Source organism: Narcine bancroftii, chromosome 1 (assembly GCF_036971445.1).
Source record: "Narcine bancroftii isolate sNarBan1 chromosome 1, sNarBan1.hap1, whole genome shotgun sequence".
Lineage (NCBI taxonomy): Eukaryota > Metazoa > Chordata > Chondrichthyes > Torpediniformes > Narcinidae > Narcine > Narcine bancroftii.
Window position 1 is genome coordinate 5715147 of NC_091469.1, and position 16003 is coordinate 5731149.

At 40.4% G+C, this 16003-nt stretch overlaps 1 protein-coding gene across 1 annotated transcript in view; it reads left to right on the forward strand.

Annotated features, from left to right (window-relative positions):
• The window catches only part of pmpca (peptidase, mitochondrial processing subunit alpha), a 47675-nt gene that overhangs the window by 105 nt on the left and 31567 nt on the right, over positions 1-16003 (forward strand). The window contains exons 2-3 of the mRNA XM_069919843.1: positions 108-307; positions 15555-15634. Of these exons, the coding sequence (XP_069775944.1) occupies positions 108-307; positions 15555-15634 (280 nt within the window). The remainder of the gene's footprint in view (positions 1-107; positions 308-15554; positions 15635-16003) is intronic.

The window sequence follows — 16003 nt, forward strand, 5'->3', positions numbered from 1 at the left end:
CGGTGCGGTGGGAGTGGTTAAAGGCCGTGTTCCTGAGGTCAGTGTTGGTCCAGCTACGCTGTCCATCGGTCGGTGTGACGATCAACTCTCCCTTCTCTTGCCTGTAGGTGTGGCCTTGCCGGCAGCAGACAATTCAGTAGTGCCGGTTATCCCGGAGTCCCGCTCTCCACGCCGCTGCCCAATGTACCGAAACCCACCTACGCCAGCGTCGGTGGACACGACAAACACGAGACCCGCATCACGGTTCTAGACAACGGATTACGGGTGGCATCGCAAGACAAGTTCGGCCAATTCTGCACAGTTGGTGGTGAGTGATGCGTAACATGAGGCTTGTTTTTCAGCTCACATCATGGCATGCAATCCGGTTATCTAATCGTTATCAATGGCATGCAATCCAGATTTCTGATCGTTATCGCAATGCTGTATTAAGGATAATTTGGCTGCCCGTTAGTCAAGTAATTGTTGGTGATTCTTTTAAAATTAAAGTTCTTAATTTCGTTATGGAATGTGTTGTGACAAGGCAGGTAGCCTTATCATTAAATAAATCATGTGATCCTGTACGTCTGGTTTACTTTAGTCTTAATCCCATGCCTTCTGATTTCTCTTTGCATCTTTAACTTTGCCTTGCCCTTTAAAATAGTCAACATCTGAGCATCCTAATTCCTAAACGTACAGCCTTCTTGAGCAAACAAATTTCTCCTTAATACTTGGATTGTGAATTACAGTGTAAATTTTAGATTTCCCAACAGAGGAAACAAGTCCTCAGCATGTACCATGACAATCCATTCGGAATACCTTTCATTTCCAATAATATGGGGAATAAAGCTTGTGGTGTGCACACTACCGCAAAGTGTGGAAAGAATGTCACACCCAAGAAGATGAAGTTGAGGACTGGTTTATTGCATTGGCAATTTATCTTGTATTCTCTCCCTGCTGCTGACAACAGGAGTTGCATCACAGCAGTGCCAGCCTTAGACTGGTTGGCATTCCTGTCATTGCTTCCTGCCGTACGAGTTGTCACCTGGGGTGAAGGTCGTTGGCTCCCATGGGGTCTGGCGCCGCCATGTTTGTTGGCCATTTTGTGTACTGGGTCGCATCCTGGTTAGTGGACCACTGCACAACCCCCCCCCCCCCCCCCCCGGCAGAACCAGCAATCAGAACGCTGTCCGTGGCATTTGATGCCATACCTCTGCGTCATAGAGGCTGAGTGGAGACCAGTTGGCTAATGTCCAGATGTGCTGGCTTGAGGCAGTTAATGGTGAAAGTCTCTTCCTTACTGCACACGTTGACCTGTTGGGTCTGGTTACTTTGTATGATCCCTCGTATGGACTTTGCAGACATGTCCGGTATGCCGCCCTCCAAACAAAAATGTACTCACAGGTCTCTATATAAGGTTTTGGGGGCATAGGACTTGGACTGGCTGTGTGGCAGAGGCTGCAGAGGGGCTAGCGTACTCAGTCTTTCTCTCAGCTTTGTCAATGAGGTCATTGGGTCCTCTGGGTCAGTGGTGGCCAAGAACTTCCTGGTATCACCAAAGGCATGCTGTACACCATCTCAGCTGCTGAGGCATTGAATTCTTCATTCAGTGCAGTGCTGATCCCCAGGAGGACCCAGGGTAATTCATCTGCCCAGCTCAGTCCATTGAGCCGAGCCATCAAGGCTGCCTTTAGGAACCTGTAGAACTACTCCATCAACCAGTTGGCCTGAGGGTGATATGTCGTGGTGTTGTGGAGCTGGGTTCCCAGCATGTTGGCCAGCACTGCCCAAAGTCCCAAAGTGAACTGTGTGCTTCTTACGAAGTCGTATGCTCCGAGACTCCAAATCTCAAGACCCAGGTTTTAATCAGTGCCCTGACACAGGTCTCGGTGGTTGTGTCGGCCAGCGGGACCACTTCTGGCCACCTTGTGGAGGGGTCAATCGTGGTGAGGAGGTATCTCGCCCTATGGGAGACCGGTAGCAACCCTACTATGTCAAGGTGGATGTGGCTGAACCCATGTCCCGCTGGCTCAAAAGTCTTGGGGGGGTGGGGGGGGTGATGACTTGATATGTGTCTGCACTTTGGACATCTGGCAGAATGTGCAGGTCTTGGCCCGTTTCCAGAGGCTGTGCCAAGTGAACTTACTGGCCACATTTTTGACAGAAGTTGTGATGGCTGGGTGTGCCAGGTTGTGCACTGCGTTGAGGACCTGCCATCTCCATGATGGGGCTGGGTTTGCCGGTAGAGACGTCGCAGAGGAGCCTCTGGTTACCAGGGCCAATGGCAATGTCATCCAGCCTGAGCCCAGAAACTGCTGTCCTGTATGCCAGGATCTTCCTGCTGTGCCTTGGCTAGGGCTGTATAGCCTATTCCCTGGGACAGGGCCTGGATGAATTTGATCGTGGGGCATGACAGTGCATTGGCCACCATGTTGGTTTTCCCCACAATGTGTTGAATGTCTGTGGTGAACTCAGACAGATATGAGAGGTGTTGCTTCTACCTGTCCCAACCACTGGTCTGACACTTTCTGGAAGGCAAAGGTTTATGGTCCATGAAGACCCTGAATTGTCTACCTTCCAAAAATTAACTGAAGTGCCTGACTGCCAGGTACAGCACCAATAGTTGCCCTCCGATAAATTGCTCCAGTACACCTCTTACCTCTGTGCTGGAGGTGTCTACTGTGAGAGAGATTGGCGCCTCTGGCTTGGGGTGCACCAGAAGGGTGGCGTTGGCCAGTGTGTCCTTAGCCTTCTGAAACGCATTCAAGGCCTCATTGTTCCAGGTAATGTCTTTCCTTTTCCTCGCCATGAGTGCAAACATGGGGCGCATGATGCAGATCACTGCTGGTATGAAACAGTGATTTTAAAAAAATTAATCATTCCAGCGAAGCACTGAAAAGCCTCTACCTTTTTGGGTAGGGGCTTTGCTCCATGCCTGTTGATTTGATGCCCTAGGAAGTTGATCATTTCCAGTCCAAGCTAGCACTTAGCAGGGTTTATAGTTAGTCCAAATTCCTGCAGCTGGGTGCACAGTTGCCTTAGATGGGCTGCGTGCTCTGTGTGATTGCGGTTAGCAATGAGAATATCGTCCAAGTAGATGAACACTAATGTGATATCCTGGTCCACCGCATCTGTTGGCCTCTGGAAGGTCTGGGCTACCTTTTTAAGACTAAAGGGCATTCTCAGGAACTCAAAGTCCAAAAGGGGTAATGATGATGGTTTTAGGGATGTCATTGGGATGGAGTGGGATCTGGTGACAAGGTTAACATTACTGAGTCCTAATGATCAGGATTACTCTCACATTCATAAAATCAGTCAACTTAAGCAAAGTGCTCTAATTTAATGGTGATATATACTCATCTTTAATTGAAAAGCAGAAAACTGCAGACACAGGAAATCTGAAATAAAAATAGAAAATATTGTGGATTCTCAACATATCAGGCAAGGTCTATGGAAAAAAAGATAATGAAGGGTCATTGATCTGAAATATTGACTCTGAATTTCTGTTCTGATGCTCTGCTATGCTTTCTTCCTTTTATATTTCCAGTTCTTTTGGAAAAACTCCAACATCCCATTTACTATTTTAATTGCATACACATATTGGTACAATTACACCATCTACAAATTTGAGATGATTCCAAGATAAGAAGATTACAAAGGGGCAATGACTCAGCATATAGGTGGGAGGTTGAAAAGTTGGTTGAATGCTTTACTAATAACAACTTCAATGGCACCAAAGCCAAGGAGCTGCTTTTGGAGTTGAGGAGGGAAAAACCAGTGGTGTACAATCCAATGAGCATTGGGGGATGATAGGTGAAGAGGGTGAGCAAATTTAAATTCCTGGCAGTTATTATTTCAGAGGACCTTTCTGGATTTAACACACGAATGTCATTGTGAAGAAAATATATAATTGCCTCTATTTTCTCAGGAGTTTGCAGAGGTTTGATATGATATTGAAAACCTTGGTAAACCTCTACAGATGTGTAGTGGAGAGTGTGCTGACTGTGGCTGCATCATGACCTGGCATGAGGGCCCCAATACCTCTGAGCGGAAAGCCCTGAGAAAGGTAGTGGACATAGCCCAGTACATTGCAGGCAAAACTCTTCCCATCATCAAGAAAATCTACATAGAACGCTGTGTTGTGTTCAAGAATAGGTTTGATGGGTTTAAATAAAATTAAGGCTAGATATGTGTTATTAACAAATAGTTGTCTTTATGCATAGAGGAACTCTCAAAAGGGCACACACTCACAGACTAACCCAGAATAATACACAAATAGCTATACATCATATGCAAATAAATTGCTACTAAACCTTCTCAACTGGCAATGCAATGGTTGAACACACAATATCCACCACCCCTCTCTAACTCTAGCAATCATGTAACACTAATAAACAGTAAATTAATTATAACTAACAAATATACGCATCCCAGATAACAGGCACTGTACTGTCCCATGGGTAACCAGGGTTCGGCCCTGCACCACACATCCAGGACATACCATTTAGTTCCCAGGGAGCACCCTCCTTTGCTGAGCTGTCAGCTGTTTGGGGACTCATTCTGAGAGTCCGTACTTTATATTGGCTAGATTGTGCACAGGGAAAGACCCTCCCTTGAGCCATCCACCTGACCAAGGTTACTGATGTGGAGCGATGTTGGTCGGTGATCATGACCCCAACACTAGAATATCAAAACCTACAGAACTGGACAGTTCCCCAACCCCACCCACCCCCCCCCCCCCCTGCCCAACCAGAGTCTGTTTTCAGGGTTAACAATGGCAATCCTTCAGTAGCATTCAAGTTGTTGGCTCTGTCAACATATTCATCAGCCACCACTCAGTTCTGCCATCACCGCTTCCAGTGCCTGCAGATAAGTCATCCTGTGAATGAAGGAAACTCGTTCTCTCCAGGTTAGTCTGTGTGTGAGTGTAGACAAATCATGCCCATTTCTTCTGGTAAAGCAACCCATTGCATAGCTCCAAGTCCTTGCGCTATGTACTTTCTCCCTTCTTGGTGCCCCTTTCCTGGACAGGAGACACCACCTGACCACAGGCTGCTCCATCTGCCCATCTCTCAGTAAAGGCACGCAACAGGACACACTCACTCAACAGGGAGTCCTCACACACATGATGGTTTTCCCTGATGCGCTACAATCCTTCCCCCTTCTCAGTACCCCTTTCCCGGCCAGGAGACTCAACACTCCACCTTCCCACAGGCCACTCCACCTGCCTGCCTGTCAGCAAGGCCATGCCATGGGACACACAAAACTGGGAGGACACAAAACTGGGAGTCTACACGCACGTGATGGTTACGTGGAGAGGTTAAATTAGTTAGTATCTTCCAAAAACATCACAACCACATGGGTCCAGTCGAAACTCCTTTAACCCTGCTCGCAGCGCCAATGTTGTGTTCAAGAAAAGGTTTGACGGGTTCAAAGAGAATCAAGGCTGGATACGTGTTATTAACAAACAGTGGTCTTTATTTATGCACAGGGGAACTCATGAAAGGGCACACACTCACACAGACTAACCCAGAATCTTTCTTTGGCTTGGCTTCGTGGACGAAGATTTATGGAGGGGTATGTCCACGTCTGCTGCAGGCTTGTTGGTGACTGACAAGTCTGATGCTGGACAGACAGGCATGGTTGCAGTGGTTGCAAGGGAAAATTGGTTGGTTGGGTGTTGGGTTTTTCCTCTTTTGTCAGTGAGGTGGGCTCTGCGATCTTCAAAGGAGGTTGCTGCCTTCCGAACTGTGAGGCGCCAAGATGCACGGTTGGAGGAGATATCAGCCCACTGGCGGTGGTCAATGTGGCAGGCACCAAGAAATTTCTTTAAGCAGTCCTTGTACCTCTTCTTTGGTGCACCTCTGTCTCGGTGGCCAGTGGAGAGCTTGCCATATAACACGGTCCTGGGAAGGCGATGGTCCTCCATTCTGGAGACGTGACCCACCCAGCGCAGTTGGGTCTTCAGCAGCATGGATTCGATGCTTGCGGACTCTGCCAGCTCGAGTACTTCGATGTTGGTGATGAAGTCATTCCAATGAATGTTGAGGATGGAGCGGAGACAGCGCTGATGGAAGCATTCTAGGAGCCATAGGCGATGCCGGTAGAGGACCCATGATTCTGAGCCGAACAGGAGTGTGGGTATTTCAACGGCTCTGTACACGCTGATCTTTGTGTGTTTCTTCAGGTGGTTGTTTTTCCAGACTCTTTTGTGTAGTCTTCCAAAGGTGCTATTTGCCTTGGCGAGTCTGTTGTCTATCTCTTTGTCGATCTTTGCATCAGATGAAATGGTGCAGCCGAGGTAGGTAAACTGGTTGACCGTTTTGAGTTCTGTGTGCCCGATGGAGATGTGGGGGTGCTGGTGATCATGGTGGGGAGCTGGCTGATGGAGGACCTCAGTTTTCTTCAGGCTGACTTCCAGGCCAAAATTTTGGCAGTTTCCGCAAAACAGGACATCAAGCGCTGGAGAGCTGGCTCGGAATGGGCAACTAAAGCGGCATCGTCTGCAAAGAGTAGTTCATGGACGAGTTGCTCTTGTGTCTTGGTGTGAGCTTGCAGGCGCCTCAGATTGCGGTACCGGATGTAAACAGCGTCTTAACAAATAACTACACATCAGCTGCAAGTAAATCGCTGCTAAACATTCTCAACTCCTGATTGGGAACACCAGAGTTCAACACAATATCCACCACCCCTCTCTAACACGTTAATAAACAGTAAGTTAATTATAACAAACAAGTATATCAAATGAATCTGGTCTCCAACATTGTCCACGACTTGGGATCCAGGATGAGCCCTTTGCAGTTGGCCCTCTGGAGCTGCCTGCAGGATGGAGTTCAGTAATGGTTTCCATGCAGCAGAAAAAACAGAATGCTTTTTCTTTTTTTTTACATTTTTTATTTTTCACACTATAAACCACACTGACCAAGATATATACAGACATTTTTTCTCTTGAATATATACAGTCATTTTCTTCCCCCTTTTTCCCCCCTTCCTTCCCTCCTTCCCAACCCCCCTTCCCATTTATTTGAAGTTCAATCTATAAGATACATTAAACCCGTTAAACAATGTTGTCACTTAATAAAAATAAACAAGAAATTTTACTGAGTCCGTTCTTTTCATTATCTTCTCCTTCTGTCATTTTAGGTGGTGGAAGCCCATGGTAGGATTTCTCTATTGTATTTCATGTATGGCTCCCATATTTGTTTGAATATTGTGATGTTATTTTTTAAATTATATGTTATTTTTTTCTAATGGAATACATTTATTCATTTCTATGTACCATTGTTGTATTCTCAAGTTGTCTTCTAATTTCCAGGTTGACACAATACATTTTTTTGCTACAGCTAGGGCTATCATAACAAATCTTTTTTGTGCTCCATCCAAATCGAGTCCAAATTCTTTATTTCTTGTATTACTTAGGAGGAAGATCTCTGGGTTTTTTGGTATATTGCTTTTTGTGATTTTATTTAATATCTGGTTTAGATCTTCCCAAAATTTTTCCACTTTCTCACATGTCCAAATTGCATGAATTGTTGTTCCCATTTCGTTTTTACAGCGAAAACATCTGCCTGATACTGTTGGGTCCCATTTATTTAACTTTTGAGGTGTGATGTATAGCCTGTGTATCCAATTATATTGTGTCATGCGTAACCTCATGTTTATTGTATTTCTAATAGTTCTGGAGCATAGCTTTTCCCATGTTTCATTCTTTATCTTTGTTTACATCTTGTTCCAATTTTTGTTTAGGTTTACCATTTGTTTCCTCGTTCTCCTTTTCTTGCAGTTTGATGTACATATTTGTTATAAATTTTTAAATTATCATTGTGTCTGTAATCACATATTCAAAATTGCTTCCTTCTGGTAACCTCAGACTGTTTCCCAATTTGTCCTTCAATTAGGTTTTCAGTTGGTGGTATGCAAACATTGTATCGTGAGTTATGTTATATTTATCCTTCATTTGTTCAAAGGATAATAATTTATTTCCCAAAAAACAATTTTCTATTCTTTTGATCCCTTTTCTCTCCCATTCTCTGAAAGATAGGTTATCTATTGTGAAAGGGATTAGTTGATTTTGCGTCAATATTAGTTTTGGTAGTTGGTAATTTGTTTTATTCCTTTCTACGTGAATCTTCTTCCAAATGTTGAGCAGATGATGCAATACTGGTGAATTCCGATGTTGCACCAATTTTTCATCCCATTTATATAGTATATGTTCAGGTATCTTCTCCCCTATTTTATCTAGTTCTAATCTGGTCCAATCTGGTTTTTCCCTTGTTTGATAAAAATCTGATAGGTATCTTAATTGTGCGGCTCTATAATAATTCTTAAAGTTTGGTAGTTGTAAGCTTCCTTGTTTGTACCATTCTGTTAATTTATCTAGTGCTATCCTCGGTTTCCCCCCTTTCCATAAGAATTTCCTTATTATTTTCTTTAGCTCCTTGAGGAATTTCTCTGTTAGGTGAATTGGTAATGACTGAAATAGGTATTGTATCCTTGGGAAGATGTTCATTTTAATGCAGTTTATCCTTACCTAGTGGTAAGTCTTTCCAATGCTCTAAGTCGTCTTGTAATTTTTTCATTAATGGATGATAATTTAGTTTATATAGATGGCTGAGATTTTTATTTAGTTGTATAACTAGGTATCGCATTGCTTGTGTTTCCCATCTAAATGGTGATTCTTTCTTAAGGTTTGTGAAATCTGCATTATTCATTGGCATTGCTTCACTTTTATTTGCGTTGATCTTGTACCCTGATACTTCTCCATATTCCTTCAATTTCTTATGTAATTCTTTTATTGATATTTCTGGTTCTGTTAAGTATACTATGACGTCATCTGCAAATAGACTGATTTTATATTCCTTCTCTTTTATTTTTATCCCTCTTATATTTTCTGTTCTTATCAGTTCTGCCAAGGGTTCTATAGCTACGTGAACAGTGAGGGAGATAGTGGACATCCCTGCCTTGTTAATCTGCTTAAGTTAAATTGTTTTGATATATATCCATTTACTGTCACTTTCGCCAATGGCCCCTTATATAATGCTTTAATCCAATTAATATATTTCTCTGGTAGGCTGAATTTTTGTCGTACTTAGAATAAATAATTCCATTCTACTCTGTCAAAGGCCTTCTCTGCGTCTAAAGCAACCTCTACTGTTGGAGTTTTATTTCCTTCTACTACATGAATTAAGTTAATAAATTTACAGATATTGTCCGTTGTTCGTCTTTTTTTAATAAATCCAGTTTGGTCTAGATTTACTAATTTTGGTACATAGTCGGCCAATCTGTTTGCTAATAGTTTAGCTATTATCTTATAATCTGTGTTAAGTAAAGATATTGGTCTATATGACGCTGGTGCGAGTGGATCTTTCCCTGTCTTTGGTATTACTGTAATTATTGCTGTTTTGCATGAATCTGGTATGTTTTGTGTTTTATCAATCTGGTTGATTACTTCCAGGAGGGGAGGAATTAAAAAGTCTTTAAATGTTTTATAGAATTCTATTGGGAGTCCATCCTCTCCTGGTGTTTTATTGGTCGGTAGTTTTTTTTTAATATCTCCTGTAATTCTTCTATTTCAAATGGTTTTATTAATTTATTTTGCTCCTCTGTTTGTAATTTCGGTAGTTCAATTTTAGTTAGAAATCCATCTATTTTGTCTTCTTTCCCTTTGTTTTCAGTTTGATATAGTTGTTCGTAGAATTCCTGAAGTTTTCATTGATCTCTGTTGGATTATATGTAATTTGTTTGTCCTTTCTCCTTAATGCCAATACCATTCTTTAGTTTGTTCTGTCTTAAGCTGCCACGCTAGAATTTTGTGCGTTTTTTTTCTCCTAGCTCATAATATTTCTGTTTTGTCTTCATTATGTTCTTCTCCACCTTATATGTTTATATTTTTTTGTCTGCCAATTCTCTTCTTTTAGTTGTATCTTCCTTTATTTCTAATTCTTTTTCTGTTTGTTATTTCCCTTTCCAACTGTTCTGTTTCCCGATTGTAGTCCTTCTTCATCTTAGTTACATAACTTATTATTTGCCCTCTGATGAACGCTTTCATTGCGTCCCATAGTATAAACTTATCTTTCACTGATTCTGTATTTATTTCAAAGTACATTTTAATTTGTCGTTCAATTAATTCTCTAAAATCCTGTCTTTTTAAGTAGCATGGAGTTTAATCTCCATCCATACATTCTTGGTGGGATGTCCTCTAGCTCTATTGCCAATAACAGGGGTGAGTGATCCGATAATAGTCTAGCTTTATACTCCGTTTTCCTAACTCTCCCTTGAATGTGGGCTGATAACAGGAATAGGTCTATCCTTGAGTATGTTTTGTGTCTACCCGAATAATATGAATATTCTTTTTCCTTTGGGTGTTGTTTCCTCCATATATCCAAAAGTTGCATTTCTTGCATTGATTTAATTATAAATTTGGTTACTTTGTTTTTTCTGTTAGTTTTTTTTCCAGTTTTATCCATGTTTGAGTCCAAATTAAGGTTAAAATCCCCTCCTATTAGTATGTTCCCTTGTGTATCTGCTATCTTCAAAAAGATATCTTGCATAAATTTTTTATCTTCTTCATTAGGTGAGTATACATTGAGTAAATTCCAAAATTCTGAATATATCTGACATTTTATCATTACATATCTCCCTGCTGGATCTATTATTTCCTCTTCTATTTTGATTGGTACATTTTTATTGATTAATATAGCTACTCTTCTGGCTTTTGAATTATATGATGCTGCTGTTACATGTCCTATCCAATCTCTCTTTAATTTCTTGTGTTCCACTTCAGTTAGATGTGTTTCTTGTACAAATGCTATATCATTTTTTTCTTTCTTCAGTAAATTTAAGTTTCTTCCTTTTGATTTGGTTATGTATTCCATTAATATTTAAAGTCATATAGTTCAACATAGTCATTTCATACTTTGTTTATCTTTCCTTTCCGTTTCCTCATCACCACCTTTCCTTCTTATCCATTTCTGCTTTCTTTTTTTGAACACATTATAAGACAACATTTCTAAAACATAAAATATTTCCACTATTCTCATATCTAAAATTCCTTTAACCCCCAATAATTCCTCCCCTTTCTGAGTTGCCCTTTGTCTCTTGTTGGGCAACTACATCTCCCCTCTCCATTTGGATTTGCGAATCCGCTCGCAAGTGTCAACTGATTTTGCAATGACTGTTATTCTTCCCCACCCAACCCCCCCCAGAAAAGATTTTAATCTTCATATATAACACTCTCTTAATTCCCTCCTTACTTCCTTTCTTCCCTTTCTTTCCCTTCTTAGTTCTTAGTTATACTCTGTTTAAAAAAAAATATATATATATATATATATATAGTTGTCATTTTTGTTCTTGTTACATCTCTTCATCTCTCTGTCTGTTTGTAGTTGTTCTGCAAATTTTCGTGCTTTTTCCGGATCCGAGAATAGTTTGCTTTGCTGCCTCGTGTAAGGTAAAACATCATGAGATGGGAATGTGTAAGGAGTTACCCTGTGCAGGGCTGTAACAAGATGTGAATGCATCCTTGTACTTACAAGATAAGAGAGACATTGATGGATTGAGAGGCAGGAAGCTAGCAGGGAAAGGATAGCAACAGTTTTAGTCATTGGACAAGTAATGATATGATGATGTTCTAAGCACGTATCCAAGGGTATAAAAAAATCACCATTTTGCTGATAACGGCAGAATGCATTCTCCAACTAACATTGTTAGTTGCAAGTGTTACAATCCGGTAATAAAGAACAAAGAACCCTGATTTCGACTCAGTCTGGTGTTTGTCTCACTCATTCATGAACAAAGCAGACCTAACACTCGGGATAACTATTTTAAGTACTGCTGGGTATTTTAACATAAATTTATAATCTTTTTTCCATAGGGTCGTTTTTGCTGCATTAAACTCCTTCTTCTTCTTCAGGAGTTCAAAACTTGTATCTGGATAGAAAAAAATTTTTTGACCCTTGTATTCCAGTGGTTTTTTGTCTTCTCTTATTTTTTTCATTGCCTTCTCCAATATATTTTCTCTTGTATATCTTAGGAATTTTACTAGAATGGATCTTGGTTTTTGTTGTGGTTTAAGGGCTAATGTTTTGTGTGCCCTTTCTATTTCCATTTCTTCCTGTAATTCTGGCCTTCCTAGGACCCTGGGGATCCATTCTTTTATAAATTATTTAATATTTTTGCCTTCTCCATCTTCCTTAAGGCCCACTATCTTTATATTATTTCTTCCATTATAATTTTCCATTATATCTATCTTCTGAGCTAACAGCTCCTGTGTTTCTTTAACTTTTTAATCAGATTCTTCTAATTTCTTTTTTAAGTCATCTACCTCCATTTCTATGGCTGTTTCTCGTTCTTCCACCTTGTCTACCCTTTTTCCTATTTCTGTCATGATCATCTCTAATCTATTCACTTTTTCTTCTGTACTTTTTCTTCTTTTTATTTCACTGAATTCTTGTGTCTGCCATTCTTTTAATGTTTCCATATATTCTTTTAAAAAAAAATATATCCATGTATTTGCCCTTCCCTTCATCTTCCATTTCTCTGTGTTCTTCCTCCTCTTCTTCTGAGTCCACTTCAGGATCTGTGTCTTTTACCTCTGTCTCTCCTGATTTTCTTGTTGGGTTGTTTATTTTATTTTGTTGGCTATTTTTGTTCTTCTTATTTTTATTAAAAGTGTCTTGGTGTTGGTGTTCTTCCTCTGAGTTGGTCATCTGTTGTTTCTTTGATTTCCTATTTTTATTCTCTTCCTTCTTGTTCCCATTATTTTCTATGTTTTCCTGTTGAGAGTCTTGGTGTCGTATTATACTTATCTGTTTCAGCTGTGGAGATTTACTCCTCAGCTGGTCCCCCTTCCCGTCGGTGTTGTTTTTGTCTTGTGCATCGCGCATGCGCGAGGATTTGTGCACGCGCAGTTGCGCACTTTTGTTTGGCTCCGTGAGTCATCTTTGTAGTCCTGAGTTCGGGGTTTCCATTGACCTCAGGGAGTGAGCTTCTCTCTCTACGGCGGGATTCCTTGTACCGGTAAGGCCTTCACCTTCCTCTTCCGACGTCCTTCCTTCTTCTTTTCTTCTCGTTGTTTTTGGTTTTTCTTTCTTTGCTGCCATTTTCTCCACACTTTCACTTTCAATTTCTTATGGTTTCTGTGTTAGTGACTTTGTTTTTTCTCTACCTTTTTACTTTTCTGGAGAGGGCTGGTATTTTCCTACCAGTCACTACTCCATCACGTGACTTCCTCACATGCTGCTTTTTCAATGTCCAAGTGACCTATGAGGACCAATTGCAAATCTAACCCTTGATTAGCAGGTGAGGTGACGTCGACTAGTTTCCAGCCGGAGAGGTCACATCACCCTCTACAATCCACATTTCGACCAGGTTTCACATGGAGAGGTCACATGACTCTCCATAATCCATACTATGCACTGCTATCGGAGAGCAACAGCAATCATCGAGGATCCACAATCCCAGGACTTGCTCGGTTCTCACTGCTGTCATTGGGAAAGAGGAATAGGTGCCACTAGGTTCAGAAACAGTTGCTTCCCCTCCACCATCAGACTCCTGAAAAACAAACTCAATCAGGGACTGATTTAAGGACTTTTACTTCACACATGATTTATTATTGAATATTTATTTTCTGTATTACATAGTCACTTTTGCAATTTTTTTTGTATACTTTTCTCTTTTTTATTATGCATTTTTTTCGAGTAGTTTTTTGCACTACCGATAAGTAGAAATTTCACTTGGCCCACAAGAAATCTCAGGGTTGTACGTATGTACTCTGACAATACATTTGAACTTTTTTGTTTTGTTTACTTTATCTACAAATTTACTTTCTTCATCTCATGAACCAGTATATCAAGACCCCATGAACACCAACATTTAATTGTTTGTCACCATTCAAAAAGTATTCTGTTTGTTGTACTGTCTCGTAGTGTGTATAACCTCACATCTTTCCACAGTATTCTTTATCTGCCATCTCCTTGCCCACATGGTGATCATCTATTCCCTCTTGAGATTCATCACAGGCTACTTTCCCATCAAATTTTGTATTATCAAGAAACTGAGACAGATCTTCTGGCATAGAACCAATACTACTACTAAGATTTTAATATATATTCCTATTGAAATCCCGATTTGCAGTTTTGGTGTCATCGAAAATCATCATTGGTATTTTTCAACTGCCTGTGCTGCAGTGATGGACACTTCTTGGTATCCAAAAGAACAGTAAGATCTGCAAATTTCTCATCTCTTTGATGGAAAAACTTACACAGTAGTTCCCAGATTTTGGCACTTATTATAAAAATAAGTAGTTACCATAGAACATTACAGCTTCGGAAACATCGTTCGGCCAAACTATTATTCTGGCTAGTCCCAGTTGCTTTTTGTTTTTTTTTCTTGTTAGTTTAAATGATTTTAATCAATGTTTTAGTGTGTGGATTTGTTTTATAGCATTAAACATCAAGATTCTTTTTAAAATCCTGAAATCTCCTGGGTGTGACAAAAACAAAATCAGATTGTCCTGGATTTTACAGCGATACATAAGCAAAATGTCCTTTCATAAATGTAGCATCCTAGTGATATCCACAAATACAGCAATACCTGAAGTTGCAATTGGCAGTTCATTGCTGTTTTGTCAACTGTGTGCTTTTATGTTGGTCTTCACTGAACTTGGTTTATGTTGTTTCAATATGGGAACTGGATGTTGTGGAGCCTTCTCCACTCCATTGAACCTTGTGCTAGGACTAACCAGTCCATTGTTTTCTCCATTAATCTCAACGGTGGTGAAACCTGCAAGAAAGCTCAACTCTGTTTATTTAATCTGTTTCTTGGCTTTAAATTTTCAAGTTTTTGTACAAATAAAAAGAAAGAAATTGATTTTAATTTTGAACATTTGAGACAATGTCTTTGATGTTTCAGCAGTTTTTGTGACTGGGGCTTGCTTTGGACACTCAAATAATCCTGTTGCACCAAGATCCTTCCACAGCCCATAAGAGATTGGGTTCAGTCTAGCTTTGTTCCCAACTGAGCATTTGTTGTTGTCAACAACTTGTACAAGGTGATTACTGACACATAAATACAAATCAGCAGTCTGCCTCACAATCTGTGTTCTTTGTGATGTATATTCTTGTATGAATTGAAATTATAATCCTTGCTTCCTCCTAATCTGTTTAAAGCGAACTGTCCACAAGAACACATGATTTGCCATTATTATTGCTGGAATGCTATACTGAAACTGATTTTTGTGGTGGCTCTTGTTTACAAGTTCCATCACTAGTCATGTGTGGATTGGGGTTTAACCCAGTCAATGCCTTTTGCTTTTTCAGTGTTTTGGTTCTATCTCCAGTGTCCTATTGATTATTGATGACAGCACCTTTATTTGCCTTGACCCAACTCTGGGAACTCCCTCCCAAAATTATTCTCCTGGTATACTTCCTTTGGCCCGCATCTTGCTCTAATTCTTATGCTGGTGCTCACCATCTCTTCTTTGTCCAGTGTCCCAAGGCATTTTTTTTTTTTGCACACAGTGGGAGTGAAGTAAGAAGTCAGTTCAGAATGCTGCTGCTTAATAAGGTTGTGTCTTTCAGTTTTAGTGAATGCTGGATCGAGACATGAAGTGAAATTTCCCAGTGGAATTTCCCACTTTCTGGAAAAGTTGGCATTTTCTGTAAGTATTGGTTCATTTCCATATTTTGTCCAGAATCTTAAATTATTTGATTAGAAACACAATTTTTGAAATGAATAAAACTTTCTATCTTGGAGCTGCAAACCATTGTGGAGATCAGTCTCTTACCAGGATAAACATAATTGGCAAAAGAACCATAGGTGAGATCAGGATATTTTTTTCTTGCAATTTATGCACGGTCTGAAGCAAAAGTGGAAGTATTTAGCAAATTTTAAAACACTGGAACTGTGAGAAAACTTGCTGAATTTCCCCTTGCCCATCAGGAGTCCATTAATGGCCAAAAATTTAATTTAGGACATTTCTGAGTAAGTTAAACTAGCAGCTACAACTAATTAGTAGTTAATTTGCTTT